Below are 23698 nucleotides of genomic sequence, written 5' to 3'. Positions count from 1 at the left end.
AGAGAGGAGTGTGCAACACTGTGTGGTACGTCTCTATGTACATGTCATCCCGGAAGCCACTGCTTTGCTCCCTCACACTTTATCAGCCCCTCATATCACCCACAATGCACCTGCACCTGCACCTGACATTGTGCTCTGCACTGTACACAGTCACAGAAACTATCCACATATATATTCAGGTGGCGGGTGATCTACAGACACTGGAAATAGGTATCCTCCATGGCCTGCAGCCATCATGTATCCTAGAAACTGGATAGATAGCTAGCTAGATAGCTAGCTAGATAGATAGCTAGCTAGATAGATAGATAGATAGATAGATAGATAGATAGGAGATAGATAGATAGATAGATAGATAGATAGATAGATAGATAGGAGATAGATAGATAGGAGATAGATAGATAGATAGATAGATAGATAGATAGATAGATAGATAGAGAAACAACAAAGCTTGTGGCTCCACAAAGGGATTTATTGCACTAAACTTCGGTGAAACTGAAAAGTAAAAAGATTCCAAGATTCAGGACTTGTTACTGTAGAAGGACCTGCGGTCACATGGCCATATCTATGCAGGTCCTCATGACAGTGAGTTTAGCTACAACGTTTGAGCTATACTATGTAGGCGTCTGTAGTCTATGTGACCGATGTACATGGCGGTATATGTTATATACATTTTCAGCGATACTCATCACACCTCTTTTCAAAATCTCAGACCCTGATGTTGCCATTAAAATTAGGCCATCCATATAGCGGAATTGTGCAGTATCAGATCTAGGTGTGACCAGCGGTTGGGGCCCAGACAATGCTGGAGACCGAGAAGGTAAGGGACCACCAGACACCAGGGACTGGGCTCAGATGTACCCATTAACCCATTCACTACCATAAACCCAATAACCTCTCTCTGCCAATGACCAATCATCTGCTAGGTTCACACTATCTGTTGGAGGTCCAGAACAATGTATATGCGACCACTACAACAGAGGCCACATAGGGGGCCGATGGTCACCATTAAGTATAATGGAATCCATTGGGTGTCCATTCTTTGTTGGAACAATAAGGTGCAAGTATTAAGCTGTCCAAAAGCGAAACTATCTCACTTGCCCAAATCAGCCAATCACAACACAGCTTTAATTTTTCAGGAACAGAATATAGACTTAAACTGCGCTGTGATTGGTCACTCAGGGTGACTGAGATAGTGTTACTAAATCTGCCCCAGTGTTTCCATTAGTGGTGACTGCAGGAAATAAATATCTTCCCAAAATATTCACCGACTTCCCCAATAGAAGAATGTTACTGTAATAACAGCCAGTGACGGTGTTACTGTAATTCCTCCAGGAATGAAGGGGTTACAGGAGCTCATGTACTGTACATGATGCATTGACTCCCGGTAGTGTAGGTGTCTGCGCCACTCAGCTCCACTACATCTAACCTAGCGCAACTGTAGGAAGTGGTTGTGGTTATACATGATGTGAACAGACCCTGGCCCACATCCCTGCAATATGTGAATCATGGCTATGCTGAATATTCAGCTACATATAGCACTATATACCAAAGGATGCCCAGGTTATACCACTGTACATATAGAATTATATAAAGGAGATACCCAGGTTATACCAACATGGTCCATATCACTATATAAACATACCTCCCAACTTTTGAAGAACTGAAAGAGGGACAAAATGTGCGGTGCGCATAGCGCGCCGCGCCAAATTTAGCTCCACCCACTTTTATGTTGACTCCACCCATTCTCATTCATTTTTCATGTGCCCCCACACAATATAATCCTCCTACAGTCACCCGTAAATTATGTCCTCCTCTATCTCTCCCCCAGTTTCATATACACCCTTCATCCGCCCCCCAGTTTTATGTCCCCCCCTCTATCTCTGCCCCCAGTTTCATGTCCCCCATCTCTGTCCTCAGATTCATGTCCCCTCCATCGCTGCCCCCAGATTCATGTCCTCCCATTTCTGCTCCCAGATTCATGTCCCCCCATCTCTGCCCCCAGATTAATGTTCCCCCATCTCTGCCCCCAGATTAATGTTCCCCCATCTCTGCCCCAGTTTCATGTCCCCACATCTCTGCCCCCATATTCATGTCCCCCATCTCAGCACCCAGATTCATGTCCCTCCATCTCTTCCCCCAGATTCATGTCCCTCCCATCTCTACCCCCAGATTCATGTCCCCCCCATCTCTGCCCCCAGATTCATGTCCCCTCATCTCTGCCCCCAGATTCATGTCCCCACGTTTGCCCCCAGATTCATGTCCTCCCATCTCTGCTCCAGATTCATGTCCCCCCATCTCTGACCCCAGATTCATGTCCTCCCATCTCTGCCCCCAGATTCATGTCCCCCCATCTCTGACCCCAGATTCATGTCCCCCCATCTCTGCCCCCAGATTCATGTCCTCTCCATCTCTGCCCCCAGATTCATGTTCCCCCATCTCTGACCCCAGATTCATGTCCTCCCATCTCTGCCCCCAGATTCATGTCCCCCCAGCTCTGCCCCAAGATTCATGCCGTCCCCTCCTTCATCTGCCCCCAGTTTCATGTGCTGTGACAGCTCCTTGCTTTAGTCGCGTATGTATTCCACTCAGATCTGCGTCCTCCAGACGCAGATCCAAGTTGAAATCGGGACATACCTCCCTGCCACCGGGACCGCGGGAAATCGGGACGGTTGGGAGGTATATATTATACAAGAAGATGTATAACTTATACCAGTTGTATGTATATATTTATATACAGGAGATCCCAAGGTTATACCGGCATGGTCCATATCACTATATACAAGATGTACAACTTGGTACTATTGGAAAGTTAAAAGTAACTTAAAATTGCTGATATTTTTTCTCAGTTCTGAGCTGAGAACGGAAATCTTGCACTGGGAGCGAAGCGCAGAGCGTGAACCAAGGAAGTGAGTCACCTGCTGCAGCAATGTGGTGATATTACACCGTATGATGTGTGTATTATGGTCTGTGGTGCCATGCTGCTGCCGACACCTATAACAGCTTACACTACGCTATAATATGTTCAGCTACCACACTGTATACTAGACATACAGAGTGTATGAACAGCATCCTACATAAATAGACTTACAATGAGTATCATATAATTATAAGAATTTTATATCAAATATTTAATTTATAAAAAATATAAATATAAAAGTTTTAAAAATAAAACTAAATAAATGATTGCCATTGGTCACAACGTCTATTAGTTTAAGGTCTGTGACATCAGTATATTAGACTGTAGTGGGGACCGGGCAATGTCCTTCTGATGGCGTCATATTCTGCAGTACTTGGGTTTTTCGCACTTTCAGCAGGGTGTGATTTACCGGGGTTATAGCGCCATCTAGTGCGCATGATGAACAGGTCTATAAGAGAAAACAGCTTGACTTATGCAGATTCAATCACCTCTAGGCACCATCATTATATATCCGCAGGTCATTTTAATTCTCACCCACTTTTAAAGCAAGGGTGTCACAAAGTTGTCCAGCCAGTGGTCGTCCATGTGTGAACACTCCCTTTAACTCTATGGGATGGCCAAAAGCAGCCAAGTAAAGTAATTATCTTCGGCAGCCCCATAGAGTTGACTGGAGAAGCGATGAACATGTGTGACCGTTATTAGATCAGATGGACACGAGACCCCCCCCCCCCATTTATTTTCATTGGGGTCCGAGTCATGGTACCCCAACAGATTGGACACTTACCTCCTATCCTCTTTTTGGACTATTGATAAAGAGGCAGCTGCTATGGGGCCCCTGGAGAAATGGTACCAGGTGGTGAGGATTTGTGTAGGACTCTCCTTCAAGATGCAAGATGGTGAGGAATTGACCAAAGGGTATTGGAAAGGGAGTGGAGGGGCAACTAACTCCAGCCTCACAATGGTGCCCCTCTAAGTAGCTTATAGGGGTGAGAGTGCCATATAACTCCTAACCCCATAATCACTCCACGGCTTATCAGGAAAGCTGAGGGCCAAAAATATTCCAGAAATGTAAAAACAGAAGTCATTATTCATGAAAGGAAATGTTTATTGGAGAGATCAGGTTATACCACGTTACATATACAGACGGTAAAAGCGGCCAATGTGTAAACATAATCCATAGGGCTGCATGCACACAAAGCTTTTGGTTTTGTTTTTTATTATTATTTTTTGTGCAGTTTTTACTGGCAAATTTTTGGGTCAAAAAATTGAAAAAAGCATTCAAACAGAATGGGAAATGGGAAAGTTTGCTAGATTTTGGCTTAAAAAACTGGATCATAAACTGCAGTGGTGTCTTTAAAAAATGCAGTGCAGCAAAGGTAATATTAACCCTTTACCCAAAAAGTAAGGTAAATACGAAATACCGATGTAACACACGTGAAATAGTTTTGGAAATAGTTTTACAGAGAAAATGTAAATAACTGCACTAGATATCTTCACCACTAGGTGGAGTTTTAGACATGTATCTAGATCTAACTGCTTCGTAGGGTAGATTCAGCCTGAACAGCGCGCCATGTGGCCAACAAAAGTTCTACAAGTAAAATATACAAAGCTTGTAAAATAAAATATAGATCTGGTTATGGCATCAGGTGGACGGCTCTAAAGGTTAGCAAGAAATGTTCCTCTCAATGACAGCAAACAATGAAGACTTGCCCTTTAAGGGCAATGAAGACTTGCCCTTTAAGGCTAAGTTTCTACTTTTGGAAAACGCATGAGACCAAAATCCCACCCACCCAAAATTTGCGGATAAGATCCCATTCTAAAATGAAGGAAAGGTCATCAATATCTAAAGTCCAGTAAGCTCCTACACTCTGCGCTATACACTCTTCTACTCCTCTCACTGAAGGGTGGAGCCTGACTTTGGTGTCCTCCGAGTCATGCTCCGCCCACGCAGGTACTACACAAAGTATGAGTTTTGTCTGGTGTTGACTATTGAGATATTCTAAGTAACTCTAGCTCCGGATTCTCACCCAACCGTCCCGCCATACCAGGAACACGGCATGAAGGGGCTCAGTGAAGGTGGTGGTGAAGGTGTGGAGATGTTTGATGGGATCACACAGTTGGTAGAAGGACAGCCGCCCACCCTCGTAGTCCAGGTATACTCCAAGCCTTTGCAGTGACGTCTCTACCTGTAGCAGAACCTCTTTGGCCCCATGGACTACTAGATAATCCTTCTGGCACATACGCAAACACCAAGATTTGTTGTTTTGCCCAATCCCGGACAGATCTCCTTTGCGTTCCATACTAGGATAAGCCACCCCAACCCTCCAGTTCCCCAGTTCACTGGTGTCCACCTCCCAGTAGTTCTGTCCAGAGCTTAAAGTCTGAAAACTCTGGACCTGACAATAATTTTTAAATCTCTGTGGAGTTTTTGCCCAGATCGGAGTCTTTGACCATGTCGCGCTCTTCAGGTCTCCAGATACAGCCACATCAACCGCAGCTGTCTTAATGTCCAGCAGTAAATTTTGGACACTGAAGTTTTGTTTGACATCTGTCACAGTCCTGGATAAAGCGGACTGTAGGGACAAAGAGATCAGAACTTCATCCAGATCACCTACAGCCTGGAGCCTCTTAGCATGTCCTTCATCATTCTCCACTCTGCTAATGTCCTGCCCTTGTAGGACAGTGAGTGGATCAGTTACCTGGCAAAGCTCCTCAATCTGTGTCATCTTTCTGGATAGTTCCTCCATCCTTATCTCCAGTTGCTGAATCAGGTCAGTAACTGAGAGTGACACTTTGTCCCTCTGCCTGGAGATGTCACTCAAGACTCGCTCTTCTAGAGCTTGGAGCTGAGCCCGGATGTCCTTAAACAGAGCAGTCACCCTTGTCGTCATGTTGGCTGCCTTCTCCTGGATTCCTCTGCGGTGATCTTGTAAACTTTGGACGCTCTTTTCTGTCACTTCGCGTTTCGAGGTCAGCTTCTCCAGAGCCTTTCTCAGTTTTTCCTTTTTCTTCTCAGAGGCTTCCTTGAGAAGCTCTACCTGGTGTCCCCTATGTTCTCCGAACACACAGCATGACACACAGATGCAGACGGTGTCCTTACAGCAGTAATACTTCAGCATCTCCCGGTGGGTGGCACATTTTCTGTTGTCCATAGAACTAGTAGGTTCAGTCAAGACGTGATCTGTGGATTTGCTGTGGACGCTGAGATGGAGGTCACACAAAGACGCCTCGCACATCAGGCAGGTCTTCACAGCCGGTGCGGAGGAGTGGACACAATATGTGCAGAAGATCCCGGCCGCCTTTGTCACTGGTTGCGTTGACAAGAAATGCTCCACGATGTTACACAGTTTCATGTTCCTACGCAACGCCGGGCGCTTTTGGTACTCTGCGCGACATTCCGGGCAGGTGTACATTCCTCCGCCATCCTGCCGGTCCAGCGCGGAGCGGATACACACCTGGCAGAAACTGTGGCCGCATCTCAGGGTTACCGGTTCTGTGTAGATATTCAGACAGATGGAGCAGTTCAGCTCGTCCTTCAGGTCTGCAGTCGCCATGGCATGTGGCAGGAGCGAAGCAGCCGTGCCGAGTGTGCGGCTCAGACTCTGAAAGACTCACACGTCTCAGCTGCTCCTCCTGGTAATTACAGCATGCTCAGCTCAGCTCTCAAGTAGTCAGGGTGAATTTGATCTTCTGTCCCCACAACAAACTAACAATCCAAGGCTGACACTGCCAAATCCACAATAAATAAAGCGTTGTCTGCTCCTGGGAAAGCTGGGTAACAGCCAATATCGATGTGTATAAAGCATTCTGGATGGAAAATCTGTTCAGTGATGCGCTAGTGATAATACATTAGGTAGGTTTACTGTTCATGATACTGGGAAAGCTGGCTGACAAACATCACCACCGCTATGATATACTGTCATCCATATTGGTTATCACCCAGCTTTCCTAGATCTTTTTATGAAGTTGGGCAGATAGAGGTGACCGGAGGACTGAGATTTACCAGGATTTCAATTATTTTTAGGAAGTGCTCAGTAATGGATCTCGCTGTCGTGTGCTGGAATTCTGACCAAAACACATTGTCAGCTGCTGGTGGGGAGGGAACGGAGGGAGCGGGGAGGGGCGGCTAGAATTACCGGCTATTCGAGGACCTTCATAAAAGGTGACTGCCAAAATAGACCACGGTATGTACTGTACAGGGGGCTAAAATTATCCCCTGACCTCCATTAGGTGCTGTGAAAGAGAACTGGTAGAATCAGGGTTAAGACTGGTCTTACACTAACGTAATGCAAGTCTGCAAATGGTTCGCAATTGAGGGTTTTCAATTGCGGACACATTATTCTCAACGCGGCCTCTTACACCACCGGATATTTTATCCGTGGTGTGGCCGGGCCGCAAGCAAGGTCCGCAATTTATACAACATGTCCGTAATGGCCGTGAATTGCGGCACTGCACGGACTCGCCTATAGAACTCTATGGGCAAGTGCGGCAGGACATGGACGTCTGCGGAGTCTATGTTGCCGATCAGCAACTTGCAGACCGTACATTCAATACGGTCGTGTAAGACCAGCCTTAGGTGGAAAGACCCCGATATAAGACATACTATATTACTTTACATTATATACAATATTACATTATATACTCTACTATATTACTTTACATTACATTATATACTGTACTATATTATATTGTATTAGATACTGTACTAAATGACATTATATTCTTAACTATATTACGTTACATTAGCTACTGTGCTACATTACATTATAGTATATATTATACACATGATATATTGTACAGAACTACATTAGTCTATACTATATTAGGTTATCTTATATAGTGTATTACATTGTATATTGTGCTATACCACTTTGTATTATATACACATTATTTTGTACTATATTACAATCCATTAAATTATATTATAAGGTACCATATTATATCACACTGTACAACACTACAATATATTTTATTATATTTACTAAAATTACTGTATTACATATTATATACCATACCATATTACATCATATATGGCACTATTATATTTTACAGTACTACACAAAATACTATTATATCCTGTACTAATATATTACATATTATATATTGTATTACACCATACTGTACATTGTATTATATACTATATTATATTTCACAGTACAATACTGTATTCGATATATTGTACTGTGGTCCCATATGCGGTTGTTTATACAGTCTTTAAAAATGGATGGTCTATTCTTAAAATCAGTTGGATTCTATGTGATGGGACCCAACAGATAGTGAGTGAGTAACACAAGCATGTAAGCAATGCTGGGAGCTGCGCATTTTAAGAAGAGGCCATCAGTTTTTAAAGACTGAATAACCCCTTTAAGTGACAAAGCGGCTTTTGGATCACCAAGAACCAGGAATCCGAATGTGCATATGACTGTTACCCCAAAGCCACAAAAGTAAGCATATTATATGTTATGCTAGATTACTGTTTACCATACTAGTGCCCTATGATACATAATGCTGCAGCTTCTAGCAAGAGAACACTGACACCTACTGGGAATATCAAGAACTGCAGAATGCAATTCAAAGTTTAAGGCTACAAGTAAAGTACACAGAGCGGCCAAAAGTCATGGGAAGGTACCGGATGCGCCGTTAATAGCAGGTCGCCCCTCCGCAAGCCCTGATAACTGCAGAAAGACAATGAGGTCTTGGACTCCACGAGGTGTTGGAAGAGTTCTGGAGGGATATTGATCCACGCAGTCTGCACTGCAGCCCACAATTGGTCCTGTGTAGTTGGCGCTGGGTCCATGGAGTGGACACTGGTATCCAAAGCATCCCATAAATGCTCTATGGGGTTGAGGTCGGGCGAGCAGGCAGGCCAATCGAGGGTCATGAGGTCACTGGTATGTTCATTAACCACTTCAGTACCGGGCCAATTTGTGGTCCAGGACCAGACACATTTTAGGTTTATTATGTATGTGCGGTTTTGAGGTCTGTAACATTTTTCTCGTATGTCTTAGTCAACTAATTTTAGCGTCTTTTTTCGGGGACACATAGGGCTTTATTTTTATGTTATTTTTATTTTCAAATGTGTTTTAATTTTTTTTAGATCCAGGAAAATATAAACAAAATAGGAGGGAAATTGTGTCTGGTTTTCAATTTATAAATTTTTTTAAATTTAATAACACAAAGTGTCACTGAAAAACTTTATAAAATAGTTTTTCCTCTCCGTTACGGTAATTTTTATTTTGTATGGTGTCGTCGGAGGTGGGGCTATAACCTTTAATAACGGCGTTTTATTAGTGTATTATTTATTTATTTTTTATTATTATTTTATTTACATTTTTTAAAAACTTTTTTATTATATTTTTATTTTATTTTTTTTCTAGATTGTGTCCCCATAAGGTGATAAGAGACCTTTGGGGACATCTGATCACTTATTTTTTTTGTACTTGAGGCTGATTTCTCCTATAACTGTGGCTGGTACATTTAACCTCAGTTACAGGAGGAACCCAGCCTCCTGCACGCTGCTATACACAGTATACAGAGCTGATCTGAGTCCTGTAGGACCCAGCAGCTCTGGCAGGACACTGAGCCCTGCGGATCATGTGTCTGCCGGGTCAGAGGGCAGCTGATTTATGGCTGTGTCCATAGCTGTGTATACAGCGCTCATTGAGCGCTGTATACACAGCCATCGAGAAGGCAGGGGAGGTAATAAATCTGCCCTGTCTTCTCTCTAGGAACTCTGGCTGAAGTTACAGCCGGCTCCTAGTGAAAGCAGCTACACGATCTCCGTGCAGCTGCTGTGTTCTGGTGGACGTACAGGTACGTCCTGGAAGAACTAGACAACCACTATCCGGACGTATATAGTCTATGGGCGGTCCGGAAGTGGTTAAGCCAGTCCCGTGCCACCAACGAGTGATGACATGTTGCATTGTCCTGTTGGTACACCGCATCCCCATCAGGGAACTCCAACACCAGAAAGGGTTGCAGATGGTCTGACATAAGTTGCACATATTGAGCATCGGTCATTGATCCCTGCATCCGAACAATGGAGCCCAATTGCAACCACGTGAACATGGCCCAGACCATGTCCCTGTTGGCATGCAGGATCCATGGCTTCATGGGGCATACACCTCACTCTCACACACCCATTGGCTCTGTACAACTGGAACTGTGATTCATCAGACCCTGCCAGATGCTGCCACTCTTCCATGGTCCAATGATGATGGGCACGGGCCCATGCCAATCTTCAAGCTCTGTGTTGCTGCGTCAGCAAAGGAACATGGGTCAGGTGTTGACTGTTGAAGCCTCTGCGGTGCAGTTCTCGGCATACAGTCCTGGTGGAAATGGGGTCCTGGGGCCCCACATTCAAATCGGCGGTGATTCAACCCACAATAGACTGCTGAGAGCCCTGTACGACTCTGCGGAGGTGACGTGACTTCCATTCATTGAATACTCATGGTCAACCGGTGAGCTAGTTTACGCAGCTGCCAACATTGACTTAGCGATATTGCAGGTTCACCCGAGACACTGTTGACCTCGGCAACACAAATTATTGAGTAATCTCCAAAATGCTATGCCCCATGCTTCACAGTCATTGAACAAATTAAAATTAGCCGAAACTACAACGGCCCATACGCAGGACTATTATGGGAAAAAAAATGACGATGTTATGGAAATAGGAGCTAAAATATATATCACCTTCTTCTGTTAATTAGTTTTGAATAAATAATGTGTTTCAATGACTATTGTTGTGTTACCTACTGTACATGCCGGGTACTAAATAATTACCTTTCATATCTAAAACAATATTTCATCATTTCACTAAAACAGTTCAGGGGTTCAATCAAATCACTGACTTTCTTTAGGGAAATGACCCAACAGAGTTGTTATTTTAACATCTTCATGATCAAATCCTTAGTTTCATCATTTCCCTGCGACAAAGATACAGAATAGAGTGACTGTACCAGCAGAATAGTGAGCGCAGCTCTGGAGTATAATACAGGATGTAACTCAGGATCAGTACAGGATAAGTAATGTAATGTATGTACACAGTGACTGCACCAGCAGAATAGTGAGCGCAGCTCTGGAGTATAATACAGGATGAGTAATGTAATGTATGTACACAGTGACTGCACCAGCAGAATAGTGAGCGCAGCTCTGGAGTATAATACAGGATGTAACTCAGGATCAGTACAGGATAAGTAATGTAATGTATGTACACAGTGACTGCACCAGCAGAATAGTGAGCACAGCTCTGGAGTATAATACAGGATGTAACTCAAGATCAGTACAGGATAAGTAATGTAATGTAATGTATGTACACAGTGACTGCACCAGCAGAATAGTGAGCGCAGCTCTGGAGTATAATACAGGATGTAACTCAGGATCAGTACAGGATAAGTAATGTAATGTATGTACACAGTGACTGTACCAGCAGAATAGTGAGAGCAGCTCTGGAGTATAATACAGGATTTAACTCAGGATCAGTACAGGATAAGTAATGTAATGTATGTACACAGTGACTGCACCAGCAGAATAGTGAGCGCAGCTCTGGAGTATAATACAGGATTTAACTCAGGATCAGTACAGGATAAGTAATGTAATGTATGTACATAGTGACTGTACCAGCAGAATAGTGAGTGCAGCTCTGGAGTATAATACAGGATAAGTAATGTAATGTATGTACACAGTGACTGCACCAGCAGAATAGTGAGTGCAGCTCTGGAGTATAATACAGGATGTAACTCAGGATCAGTACAGGATAAGTAATGTAATGTATGTACACAGTGACTGCACCAGCAGAATAGTGAGCGCAGCTCTGGAGTATAATACAGGATGTAACTCAGGATCAGTACAGGATAAGTAATGTAATGTATGTACACAGTGACTGCACCAGCAGAATAGTGAGCGCAGCTCTGGAGTATAATACAGGATTTAACTCAGGATCAGTACAGGATAAGTAATGTAATGTATGTACACAGTGACTGCACCAGCAGAATAGTGAGCGCAGCTCTGGAGTATAATACAGGATTTAACTCAGGATCAATACAGGATAAGTAATGTAATGTATGTACATAGTGACTGTACCAGCAGAATAGTGAGTGCAGCTCTGGAGTATAATACAGGGTGTGAATTAGTCGGGTTACACTAGTCTATATTTCAGATATAAACAAACAAGATCACAAAGTTGTTAAGTGAAAAATATAATACTGAAACAGCTATATAATATATGATTATTTGTATGGTCATTATTCAAGCTATTGTTCAGTGTTATCAGCCATATGACATTTTATATAATGTATACAGTATTTTAAGCTGTTCGAGTGATTATAAAATAACTGCAGTGCCATAAAAAAATCACAAATTTGATCATTTTGTTATATATTGTGTTTCACTCCCACACACATCTCTCTGCTTGCTGTCAGTGATTGGGAACATTATCATTTCCATCCAGTGCCTAAACCTGTCCTGACACAGCTCACACACGTGATGGATGGTCCTCCATGAATTAGACATAGGAGCAGGACTGGTCCCTGAATGTACCAGAGAAGTTCCCATCCATTCACCGACAACAAGCAGATTTCATGAAACCTTCTGAACCTCATTGTACACTATAATTACATAGACGTCCATTTCTCTAGCTTCTGATCTTGACCCAGGCATCATATAGAAAGAAGGCAACGTGTAGGGGTTCAGTGAAAGTGGTGGTGAAGGTGTGTAAGTGTCTGATGGGGTCACACAACTCATAGAAGGACAGACGTCCGGCCTCATAATCCAGGTACATCCCTATTCTTTGGCAAGAGGATCCTGGGAGTATGGACGTCTCCACCGTATTATGTAGAGCTGAGAATTTGCCTTCATACATTCGTAGGCTCCAAGATTTCTCATTATCCCCGATCCCGGAATGTTCTCCGTGTCGCTCCACACTGGAGTAGCTCGCCCCGACATCACACATTTCAGACTGGCTCATCTCCACTTCCCAGTAATGTTGGCCGCTGGAGAAAGTCCGAGTGCTCAGAACTTGACAAAAGGTTTTAAATCTTTGTGGCAGATTTTGTCGATTGTGCTTGACTTTCGACCAAGAGGCTGTTTTTAAGTCTCCGGATACAAATACAAAGTCAGCCGCCGTATTAGTGTCCAGAAATATATCAATGACCTCAGGCACGTAGAACTCCTGCTTGATACCAGACGTTATATCAGATAACCCCTTATGTAGAGTCACCGAGATCAGACCCTCATCCAGATCATGAAGGCCCTTAAGGATTTTATCGCCAATGACAAATTCTGAAACATCCAATTCACTTTCTTGTAAGACAGTTATTACCTCTGTGATATTACACATCTGCTCAAGACGACCTATCGTCCTGGACAGCCCCTCCTTCTTGTCTTCCAGTTGTTGGAGCAGATCTGAAACTTGCATCGACACCTGCTCTTCTTGTCTAGTGATATCAGTAAGGATCTCCCTCTCAAGGATCCCCAATTTCTCCCGAAGATCCAAAAACAAGGTCATGACTTTTTCAGTGACCATAGCCGCTTTGCCATGGACTTTGAGCCAATGATCTTGAAGACTTTGGACTTTTCTTGCATCTTCTTCCCTTACAGCAATCAGTTTTTGGAGATCATGTCTTAGCTGCTTCTTCTTCTTCTCGTAGGCCTTTGCCAGAAGATCCGCATGATGTCCTCTATGAGACTCCGACTCATAACATGACACACAGATACAGGTAGACTCCACTGGGCAGTAATACTTAAAGCTCTCGTTATGTAAGGAGCACTTCTGATTTGCGTCCATCGTGGAAGTCTCGATTAATAGATGGTCCACTGATCTGTTGTGAGCGGCCAGATGTTCTTCACACAGCGACGTCTCACACTGAAGACACGTTTTCACTGCAGGCACAACAGAGTTAATGCAGTAGGTGCAGGACACACTTGCGATGGCCTGCACAGGCCTTACACGAGAGAAGCACTCCATAATGTTACTCAGCTTTGTGTTTCTTTGCAGTGATGGGCGTCTCTGGAATTCCGATCTACATTCAGGACAGGAATAGATGCCAGAAGTTTCCTGTGTGTCCAGCAAGTGATCAATACAGAGACGGCAGTAGTTGTGTCCGCAGGTCAGCATTACAGGGTCTGTGTATACCTCCAGGCAGATGGAGCAGTTCAGCTCTTCTCTCAGGCTGACAGACGCCATTCTGGAAAATAGAAAGTAATAACAGAGTCTGTCTGGTACATGAGCAAGAATAAGGGGAGGGATGCAATCGGCTGGGACTGCAGTTGCATTAGTCAGGCAGCGTCTTGTGCTTTCCCATCCTCCAATATGCCTGGGATTTTGGTTGCGCAGAGACTAGACCTAAATATAGAAACAACATTACACGGGCATTATGGTCGCATCTCAGGGGACCTTTAGTTTCCACTGTATTCACAGAAAAATCCTTTCACAAAGTTTCTGTGATGTCACAGAGGAGACCTATAAAGATGCAAGAATCAGTGACATCACAGCGCCAGATTTATCACAGTGACTCATGCGGAATGATAAATCTGGCGAATTTTTAGATGGTCTAGTGCGGGACTTCTCAAACTATGAGGAACGGCCAAGAGAGGTGCAAGTCCCTGCCAGTGTCAGCTTTGAGTCCTTCACCCAGAAGCAGGTCAGCCATGTAGCGGTTGGCTCTTTTGAGAGGCGTTTTCTTCTAGACACTGGTATTTGGCACTACAATGTTGTATTTGATGTTGATATGGGTGCTATATGGTTGCCACAGGTGAAGGTATTATGTGTATAGCACAGTGGCATTTATTCGGCACTCCATGGTAGGACGTTCTTTGCTAGTGAGCAGGGCCGTAATTTGAGGGGGTGAAGAGCGTGCAGTCACACCGGGTCCCAGGAGCCTTAGGGGGCCCATAAGTACTGGCATCAGTATTGATATTGCAGCTCATAAGCCAATGAGACCACAGATTACCCTAACAACACTAAGGTTGATTAAACTCCTTATCACCCAAGACTATCACTGTCAAGAATTCGCTGTAGGGATGAGGTAGGGGGCCCCAAACAAAAGATTGCACCGGGGCCCACAAGACTTTAGTTACGCCACTGCTAGTGAGCTCCTAGCAACACAACAGATTGTCTACCGAGACCCATGACAAAAAAGTTTGAGAAGCCCTAGTCTAGTCCAAGTCTATACCACATGGCTTACCTTGAGCCAGAATTTATGGCAGTTCATGCCGTGCACCTCCTTAGAAGCCATGTCCACACCTTTCAAAAGTCTGGAAAATTTTAGCTCCAACTAGATGTGCAAACTTGTGCCGCAGTTAAACCAGTAAAGACATTTGTGAACCACCTTGGTAATGATCAGAAGCAAGAGTTTGAGCAGCCTGCGAATAGATTTTGCATGGTATGATACATTCCTTATCATGGCAGGATCTGCAAGAAAACAAAAGCCCTGAACACACGAAGGTCAGAATCTGGTTAATATTGGACAACGCAATGAGAAATCCAAGAACTTCGTTGGAAGTTGGAGCAGCAGCTTCTTGAGTTATTGAACCATTACAGAAGAAAAACCAAAAATAAAGAGGAAAATCAAGACAAAAAGTTCTTTTGTAGAATTTTTCTCAAATTGGGTCTATAACTGGAAAATCATGACCCACGACATGCCACCACCAGATTAGGACATTACCTACTAAAATCTAGATGAGGAGTCTTCAAAAACCTCTCTGAACCCTATTATACCATCCTCGATATAAGTACAGTATGTTTGAGTCAACATACAGCATATGGAAGGAACTTTGCCATACCAAAATTGACCGTGGCATACACACATACTTATTTTTCAGAAAAAGTTTATTTTGGAATAAATAAGATAGACAAAAGATGACGAGTCAAACACATTACCATATAAAACGCAAAACATTCAGCAAGTATCACATAAGTGGGCCAGAGTATAACATTTCTATAGAAGAACCTTAATCCAAGCTCCATCATCTACATAAAAAGCAGCGTGTAAAGGTTCCTGAAAATTAACATTAAAGATATGTAAACATCGGAACAAGTGCCGGGCCGGGTCACACAGTTCATAAAACGTCAGAAGTCCGGCCTCGTAATTTAGATAAATTCCTATAACTTGTGAACATTGTTCAAAAAGCAGCGACTGAGCCTTTGAGTTATGGGCAGCCATGTACTTCGTTGTATATCTCCTCAAACACCAGGACCTGTTGTTGTCTCCAATCCCAGAACATTTCCCATCTCTTTCGATGCTAGAATAAGCCACTCCAATGTCCCATATTCCTTGGATGCTGGTTTCGACTTCCCAGTAGTGATGTCCAGACATAAAGCTGTTGTTGCTTAAGACTTGATTGTAAATGGTAAATCTCGATGGCAGCTCTGGACGGCCATGGTTCGCATCAGAGTCCGCTATAGTCTTCAAGTCGGTCGAGATCTTCATCTTATTATGAGCGGTGTTTACGTCCATAATGATTGGCAAGACGCTTCTTCTATAGATACAAGGCTCAAGGCTGGTCACAATCTCCGCCATGCCTTTGTGTAGAGTCTCAAAGATCAGACCTACGTTCAGATCACCCATAGCTAGGACAATCTTCTCATCTCTCTCCATGTTTAGATTCCCGTCACTCGTATGGTCTTTATGCAATTCTTGTGATTGTAAGATTGAAAAGACATCTTTTTTGTTTACCATGTCCTGAATCTGTGAAATTTTCTGGGACAGCTCCACCTCTCTGGCTTCCAATTGGTGTATAACACCAAAAAACTTTTCCGAGATCTGGTCAGCTTGTCTGGAGATCTCAGACACTACTTGCATCTCTAAGATTTCAAGTTCTACCTTAAGATCTTCAAACTGGCCAGTGATTCTCTTTCCAAGAACATCTGCTTCTGCTTGGACTTTTTGGACATGTTCTTTAAGCTTTAAGACATTCTTCTCAGTCTCTACTCTTTTGAAGGTCAACGTGTCCATGAGAAGTCTCAAATTTTCTTCCTTTTTTTCAGAGGCTATTGTAATCTCCTCAATCAGGTGTCCCCTATGTTCTCCAAATGCAAAGCATGACACACATACACAGATGTTATGGTCTACACAAAAATAATTCAGTGCCTTCTTGTGAGCAGCGCAGATCATGTTCTCCATAGAGTTTGGAGGCTCAATGAGTACATGGTCCACCAGATTGTTGTGGTTCCTAAGATGTTTTGCGCAGAGAGATGCCTCGCACTGCAGACATGTTTTAGCAGCTGGACAATGGAACTCACAATATGTGCAGGAGATCTTGACCTCATCTTGCCCAAGATTGGTCAATAAGAAATGCTTCACTATATTAGACAGCTTTCTGTCCTTCTCCAGGGTTGGGCGCTCTGGATATTTTGCTCTGCAGTCAGGACAAAAGTAACCTCCAGACTTGTCCTGTGCATCCAGAACACTCTTAATACACGAGCGGCAAAAGTTGTGACCACATTGGAGCGATATGGGATCTGTATAGAGGTTCAGGCAGATAGAGCAGGTCAGTTCCTCTTTTAGGTCATCAATCGGCATTCTGGAAGTGGAGAGAAGACGGGTCAATGCTCAGCACACTATTACGATAATGTGTATAAACTACTTTCACTGGAGGGACTTAAAATGGTTTTTCTTTTGCCTATGGTCACCACCTAACAAAGACTGTCTCAAAAAACCCGTGCTTTGACAGACTCCTCCATTTTGTTTTCTGCATCTTAAGTTTCCACCAAAGTTCAGTGGCATTACCATTGCCGACATTTTGCTGAAGCAAGAGAGGGGAGTAGAGTTTGGAGAGCAGAACCCTGGATATTGGTGCGCGCCAGTTAGTTGGCACACATTACCTTGACTTACAAGGGATTTTCCATGGTGCTAGGGGGCAGATCAAGGATAGGCTTGATATTGAAGGAGGAGTGTTTATAGGACTTATGCTGCAGTGGATATTTATGAAGACTGGCTTTCCTTAATAACAGTGGCACGCCCAGTCAGAACCAAACCAAGTTCCTAGCCTCTAACCAATTGGAAAGCAATACGCCACATCAGATGACATCCGCACTATACACACACATACTTTTGTTATAGTCCCAGAACACTGTGATATTGCATCATGTATACATTTATTTTATTTACACAGTGGAGCGGATTTATTTAGACAGTGACCAGACAGTCCTAAACTGCGACACATTTAAGCGTCTGACGCAGTTTGATAAAGTTGTCCTATTCTTAAATTGTTTACGCCAGAAAACCGTAATAATTTTGGTGCTCCAAGTAGGCTGCACACTTTCCAGAAGCTACACCCTTTTCTTGTAAAGATGTTCGAAAAAGTGTCCAAGGCTGGATTTTTGTCTCCTGCATAGGTTAAGTGGAATGGGGGGGGGGGGGGGGATGGCCGATGTTAGTGTGACCATAGCCATAGACTAAAGGGGTTCTTCAGAAATGGCATATTGATGGCCTCAGTTTTGGCCGCTGAATACCAAGCACAGCGCCATATACAGTATAGTGGCTGTGATTGGTATTGCAGCTTAGCCCATTCACTGAGTTGCAAACAGGCCATGTGACCAGTGTTAATGGGATTTCCCAAGATCCTAAACACACAGGGGAAAGTCATTTTTCTTTCTGAGTTTTGCTACACGGCCCTGTGGTTTTTCTGTAGTTTATCCAGTCCTTACACTGCTGAAGTATACGGGACAAGATGAAGCTTAGAGATGAGGAGGAGATAACCCAATGATGAAGGGATCCAGGCTCAAAAACCACCAAAAATACCAGCTGAACCATGGCTGACTGACCTGGGGACAACCCTAGCTACAGAAACTCAGCAGAGGTATCACATATGGTAGGATTAGATACACCGCTCAGCAGACAGTATCACACATGGTAGGATTAGATACAGCAGCCCAGCAGACAGTATCACACATGGTAGGATTAGATACACAGCTCAGCAGACAGTATCACACATGGTAGGATTAGATACACAGCTCAGCAGACAGTATCATACATGGTGGGATTAGATACAGTGGTTATGCAGACATTATCACACTTGATAGACTTAGATACGGTTGTAAAGCAGGACATATCACCCAATGGTAGGATTAAATACACCACTCAGCAAACAGTATCACAAATTATAGAATTAGATACAGCAGTAACACAGGCAGTATCACATGTGTGATTAGATACGCAGTTCTGCAGACAGTATCACACATTATGGGATTAGATACAGCTGCTCAGCACTTACTTTGTGTGGTTTAGTCAATGACTTGTACTATCACAACCAGCATGAAGTGCTTAAGTATATTCACCTGACCGCACTGAGGCCTCATGGGAAGTGCAGTTCACACCCACAAGCTCTTACACGCAGGAGGCAGCTGTAGTCCATATCACTGGTTTGCTCCCAGTATTTCCAGTCTATACCACAGTGGTGAACCTAGCCTCTCTGCTGCCTGAGGCGACCGATCAACAGACGCCCCCCCCCTCCCGAGGACTTGTAAATACTGAAGGGGGAGGGGGTGTCGTCTTTTGATCGTACACCTCAGGCAGAACAGGGGTAGCTATGGCGGCTGCTATAGTTTGACACCCGGCATCCGCGGTACTATTAACCACTTCCCAACATCCGGTGGACGTCAGGAAGTGGTTAAAAGGAGCAGTACAATTCAGTGCACTTTCGTCTTTCTAGTGGTATATAATACCACCCACCTCTGAAGACATGAAAGGTTCTCTTTAGGCTGAGGCTTCACATTGCGGAAATGCAGCTTTTTTGTTGCAGATTTTACTACTTTTTTTTTTTTTTGAGACAAACCCAGGAGTGGCTACAATAGAAATGGGAAATATATAGGAATCTCTTATACTTCTACCTCCTGCTGAATCCACTCCTGGCTTTGGCTCAGAAAACCTCGGCAAAATCTGCAACACAAAATTTTTTTTTTATTTTTTTTTTAGGCAGAACACTACATTGCAGAAACAGTGTTTTTATCTGCTGCAGAAAAAACAATGAAATTTAATCAATTTACCACATCCTCATATTGCAGGAAAAAAAAAACATGGCAGATGCTGCAAATTGTAAGATGTGTGCGCTTAAACTATGGCAGGGTAATTCTAGCTGCGCAATTGCGAGCATTTCCACATATAATTAATAGGGGAGAAAGTGCAGGAAAATGCATCAAAAGTTCAAAAAAAATACTGTTGAAAAAAACAAAGCAAAAAAAAAACTGTGTCTCGCTGTTGGGCCTAATCCTTATCATATGTACATCACACTATAAGGATAAAGCCTCAGGTAGCGGCCACAGCAAAAAAAGTGCTACGGGAAAAAATGCAGCAACATCACATCATAGTTTTTTCTGCAGCGCTTTTCACACAAAGTCAGTAGAGGTTTCCGCTGTGGACTTTCTGCTTCCATTATACCTATAGGGAAACCAACGGCGTTTCTGTAGGTATAAGTGACATGAAGCAATTTCCAAAACTAGTATAATGTATATACTCACACATACCACTCGCATCATACCATATATACCTACACAGTCATACATATACCATATATACTCACACAGTCATACATATACCATATATACCTACACAGTCATACATATACCATATATACTCACACTTATATATTATTATAGCATATATACTCACACATACACATTCTTACAGCATATATATTCACACATAACTGTATACAAACATACAGTACTCACACAGTATACAATACACAAACTTTTAGCAAATGTACACATACTGTATATACATGTTAAATATTACATTTTACCCCAAAAATACACACTCACATTTGTCTGGAGTGAAGCTGTTCCATCACTGCAGACTTCTTCCCTTCTTCCTGTTCCCACACGCTACGATCTTTGGATGAGACACTGCTGTGAGGGGGAGGGGGAAGTCCGGGCTGCACCAACAGGATCTTATACACTTCTGTTGTATAGTGTCCGGAGGGTTAAGCAGCTGACCCCCCCCTTCCTCATGCCGAACTTGGCTGTCTCCACACGGCTGCCCCAAGCCATCTCTCTCCTCCCCCGCCGAAAACACTAAGGCTGGTCTTACACTAACGTAATGTAAGTCAGCAAATGATCCGCAATTGAGGGTTTTCAATTGCAAACCATTTGCGGACACATTATAGTCAATGTGGCCTCTTACACCACCGGATATTTTATCCGTGGTGTGGCCAGGCCGCAACCGTGGGCCGCAATTTATAGAACATGTCCGTAATGGCCTTGAATTGCGGCATTGCACGGACTCGCCCATAGAACTCTATGGGCGAGTGTGGCAGGACACGGACGTCTGCGGAGTCTATGTTGCCGATCAGCAACTTGTGTTGCTGATCAGCAACTTGCGGACCGTACATTCAATACGGTCGTGTAAGACCAGCCTATGGGCGAGTGCAGCAGTTTACAGGCATCTACGGTGTCTAGGTTGGTGATCAGCGATAGAGATGAGCGAGTAGTATTCGATCGAGTAGGTATTCGATCAAATACTACGGTATTCGAAATACTCGTACTCAATCGAGTACCACTCGCTATTCGAATGGAAAAGTTCGATGCAGAACCAGCATTGATTGGCCGAATGCTATACAGTCAGCCAATCAACGCTGGTTCTTCTCCTACCTTTAGAAGTCTTTTGAGTGCAGCTTCCCCACGGCGTCTTCTGGCTCTGAATTCATTCTGCCAGGCATCGGGCCTGGGCAGAGCCGACTGCGCATGCCCACGTTATAAGAAAATGGCCGCTTTGACTGTAAGCGGCCATTTTCTTGTAGTTCGGGCATGCGCAGTCGGCTCTGCCCAGGCCCGATGCCTGGCAGAGTGAATTCAGAGCCGGAAGATGCCGCGGGGACGCTGCACGGAGAAGACTTCTCGGAGGATCCAGCCCGACCCTCACTCGTGGACTTGGTAAGTGTAATTTGATCGAATGTTGCCTACCCCTGAAACGAGCATTTTCCCCCCATAGACTATAATAGGATTCGATATTCGATTCGAGTAGTCGAATATTGAGCGGCTACTCGAAACGAATATCGAACATTTTACTGTTCGCTCATCTCTAATCAGCAACTAGTGTTTTTTTTAAAGCGGCCTGTCCTGGACTGGTTTAAAAAGCTGCCCCCCAGTATAAAGCCGCCTGAGGCTATTGCCTCACCTCGCCTCATTAGAGGTGCGGCACTGCTATACCTGCATGTTGTAGGGTTGAACAGCAATGTCGTCCACATAAATACTGCTTAAATTTCACATTGCAAAGCTTGTAACCTGCAACAATAATAGATGGACGTATTGCCAGGTGAAATCCGACAGTACAGGTCACTTTGTGCTGCAGGTTTTTATAGTACCTGCTGCAATCTTATCCACAGCAGGTAACCCACAGCGATCCCGCACCTCGTGACCCCAGACACGAGAAAGTATTAAAATATGAAAAAAACTATATTTTGCCGGCGGCTTTCCCGTAGATATAATGTTAAGAGAAAGTCCGCCGATGAAAACTCCGTGAACTTTCTCTTAAAAGCGCTGCGGAAAGAACTGCAATGCGATCACGCCGCGGTTCTTTCCGCAGCACTTTAGCGCTGTGTTTACGCCCATTGGGGCCTTAGCCTTACGGCATTGAGAAAAACAGTCCACTAACAACCTGTCATGGCAGCCACGGAGATCAGACAATATGGAGACACATTAACTACACAATATAATATCTTCATTTCAGTTTTATAGCATTGATAAAATACAATGGAAAAAACACACACAACAAAGGACAACGCTCGTCACCTTCATACAGACAATTTTCATAAGTCTGTTACCCATAGCAAGCAATCACAGCACAGCTTTCATTTTTGAAAAGCACTCCACCAAACGAAAGTAGCTCTCTGATTGGTTGCTTTGGGCAACAGAGACAGCAAATGACGTCCAGTCGGACTTGGTCCTGTTATTCTTCTCTTGTCTCCAGATCTTCTGATAACTTCACATATTTATTAGCAGTGTCCACGTCCAGTAATATGTCTGGTACACGGACCCCAGACTCTTTTATATTGCTGACAAAATCCCTCACAGATTGGGGTAATGTCATTTTGACCAAAATCTCCTCCGCATCGTTAACGTTTTGGAGGTCGCTGACTAGAGCGTGTGCCTTACTCGTATCACCACAGGCCGCTCCATAGTCTGGTTCTTTTAAGAGAGTTTTAGAGTCAACCATGATCTTTCCACCACCTCTTCCTTTGTCCTTATTACCCCTACGACCACCTATGGTAATGTCTATTTCTCGTACAAATCTTATTGGGTCCGCGACATGACACATCTCCTCCACCTCGCGCATCTTTCTGGACAGCTCCTCCTCCTGGATTTCCAGCTTCTTGATGAGATCAGATATCGGGGACAAAATCTTCTCCTCCTGTCTGGAGATCTCACCTAACGCGTTCTTTTCCGACATCTCCTGTTGGTCTTCAATGTCCATAAATATCTTACTGACGTTCCTCCTCATGTTTGAAGCTTCTTCCTGGATATTTTTTTTATGGTCTTTCAGATTCTGGAGTTTTGCCTGAATTTTAGATTTTTGTGGGTTTAGTTCGCCCATATATTTCCACAGATTTTTCTTCTTATTATTCTCACTCACCTCACTTAGTAGTTTCACCTGATGACCCCTCAAACGGCAAACCATAAAGCAAGACAGACAGAGACAAACTGAGTCGCTTATACAGTAATACTCCAGAATTTGCTTGTGGATACAACATTTGTAGCGGTCAAAGGAACTGGTGGGTCCTAATAATAAACAGTCCACCAACTTCACGTGGGCTCTCAGGTGTTCATCACAGAAGGACAGCTCTGTA

At 43.7% G+C, this 23698-nt stretch overlaps 3 protein-coding genes across 3 annotated transcripts; all 3 read right to left on the bottom strand.

The window, feature by feature from the left end:
• Nucleotides 1–4001: 4001 nt before the first annotated feature.
• On the bottom strand, nucleotides 4002–6503 carry LOC142217058 (E3 ubiquitin/ISG15 ligase TRIM25-like). The gene has a single exon (XM_075285237.1). It carries the CDS (start codon nucleotides 6469–6471, stop codon nucleotides 4927–4929), a length of 1545 nt encoding a protein of 514 aa, XP_075141338.1. The 5' UTR covers nucleotides 6472–6503; the 3' UTR covers nucleotides 4002–4926.
• Nucleotides 6504–12309: 5806 nt separating this feature from the next.
• LOC142216224 (E3 ubiquitin/ISG15 ligase TRIM25-like) lies at nucleotides 12310–14099 on the bottom strand. The gene has a single exon (XM_075283892.1). The coding sequence runs from the start codon at nucleotides 14097–14099 to the stop codon at nucleotides 12549–12551; it is 1551 nt and encodes a 516-aa protein (XP_075139993.1). The 3' UTR covers nucleotides 12310–12548.
• A 1753-nt stretch (nucleotides 14100–15852) lies between these two features.
• LOC142217161 (E3 ubiquitin/ISG15 ligase TRIM25-like) lies at nucleotides 15853–17436 on the bottom strand. Its single transcript, XM_075285351.1, has one exon. It carries the CDS (start codon nucleotides 17434–17436, stop codon nucleotides 15853–15855), a length of 1584 nt encoding a protein of 527 aa, XP_075141452.1.
• Between the last annotated feature and the right edge of the window lie 6262 nt (nucleotides 17437–23698).

The sequence above is a fragment of the Leptodactylus fuscus genome, chromosome 8 (genome assembly GCF_031893055.1).
Source record: "Leptodactylus fuscus isolate aLepFus1 chromosome 8, aLepFus1.hap2, whole genome shotgun sequence".
NCBI classification, from domain to species: Eukaryota; Metazoa; Chordata; class Amphibia; order Anura; family Leptodactylidae; genus Leptodactylus; species Leptodactylus fuscus.
The sequence above is the reverse complement of the archived record's forward strand: the minus strand, read 5'-3'. Positions and strand labels throughout refer to the sequence as shown.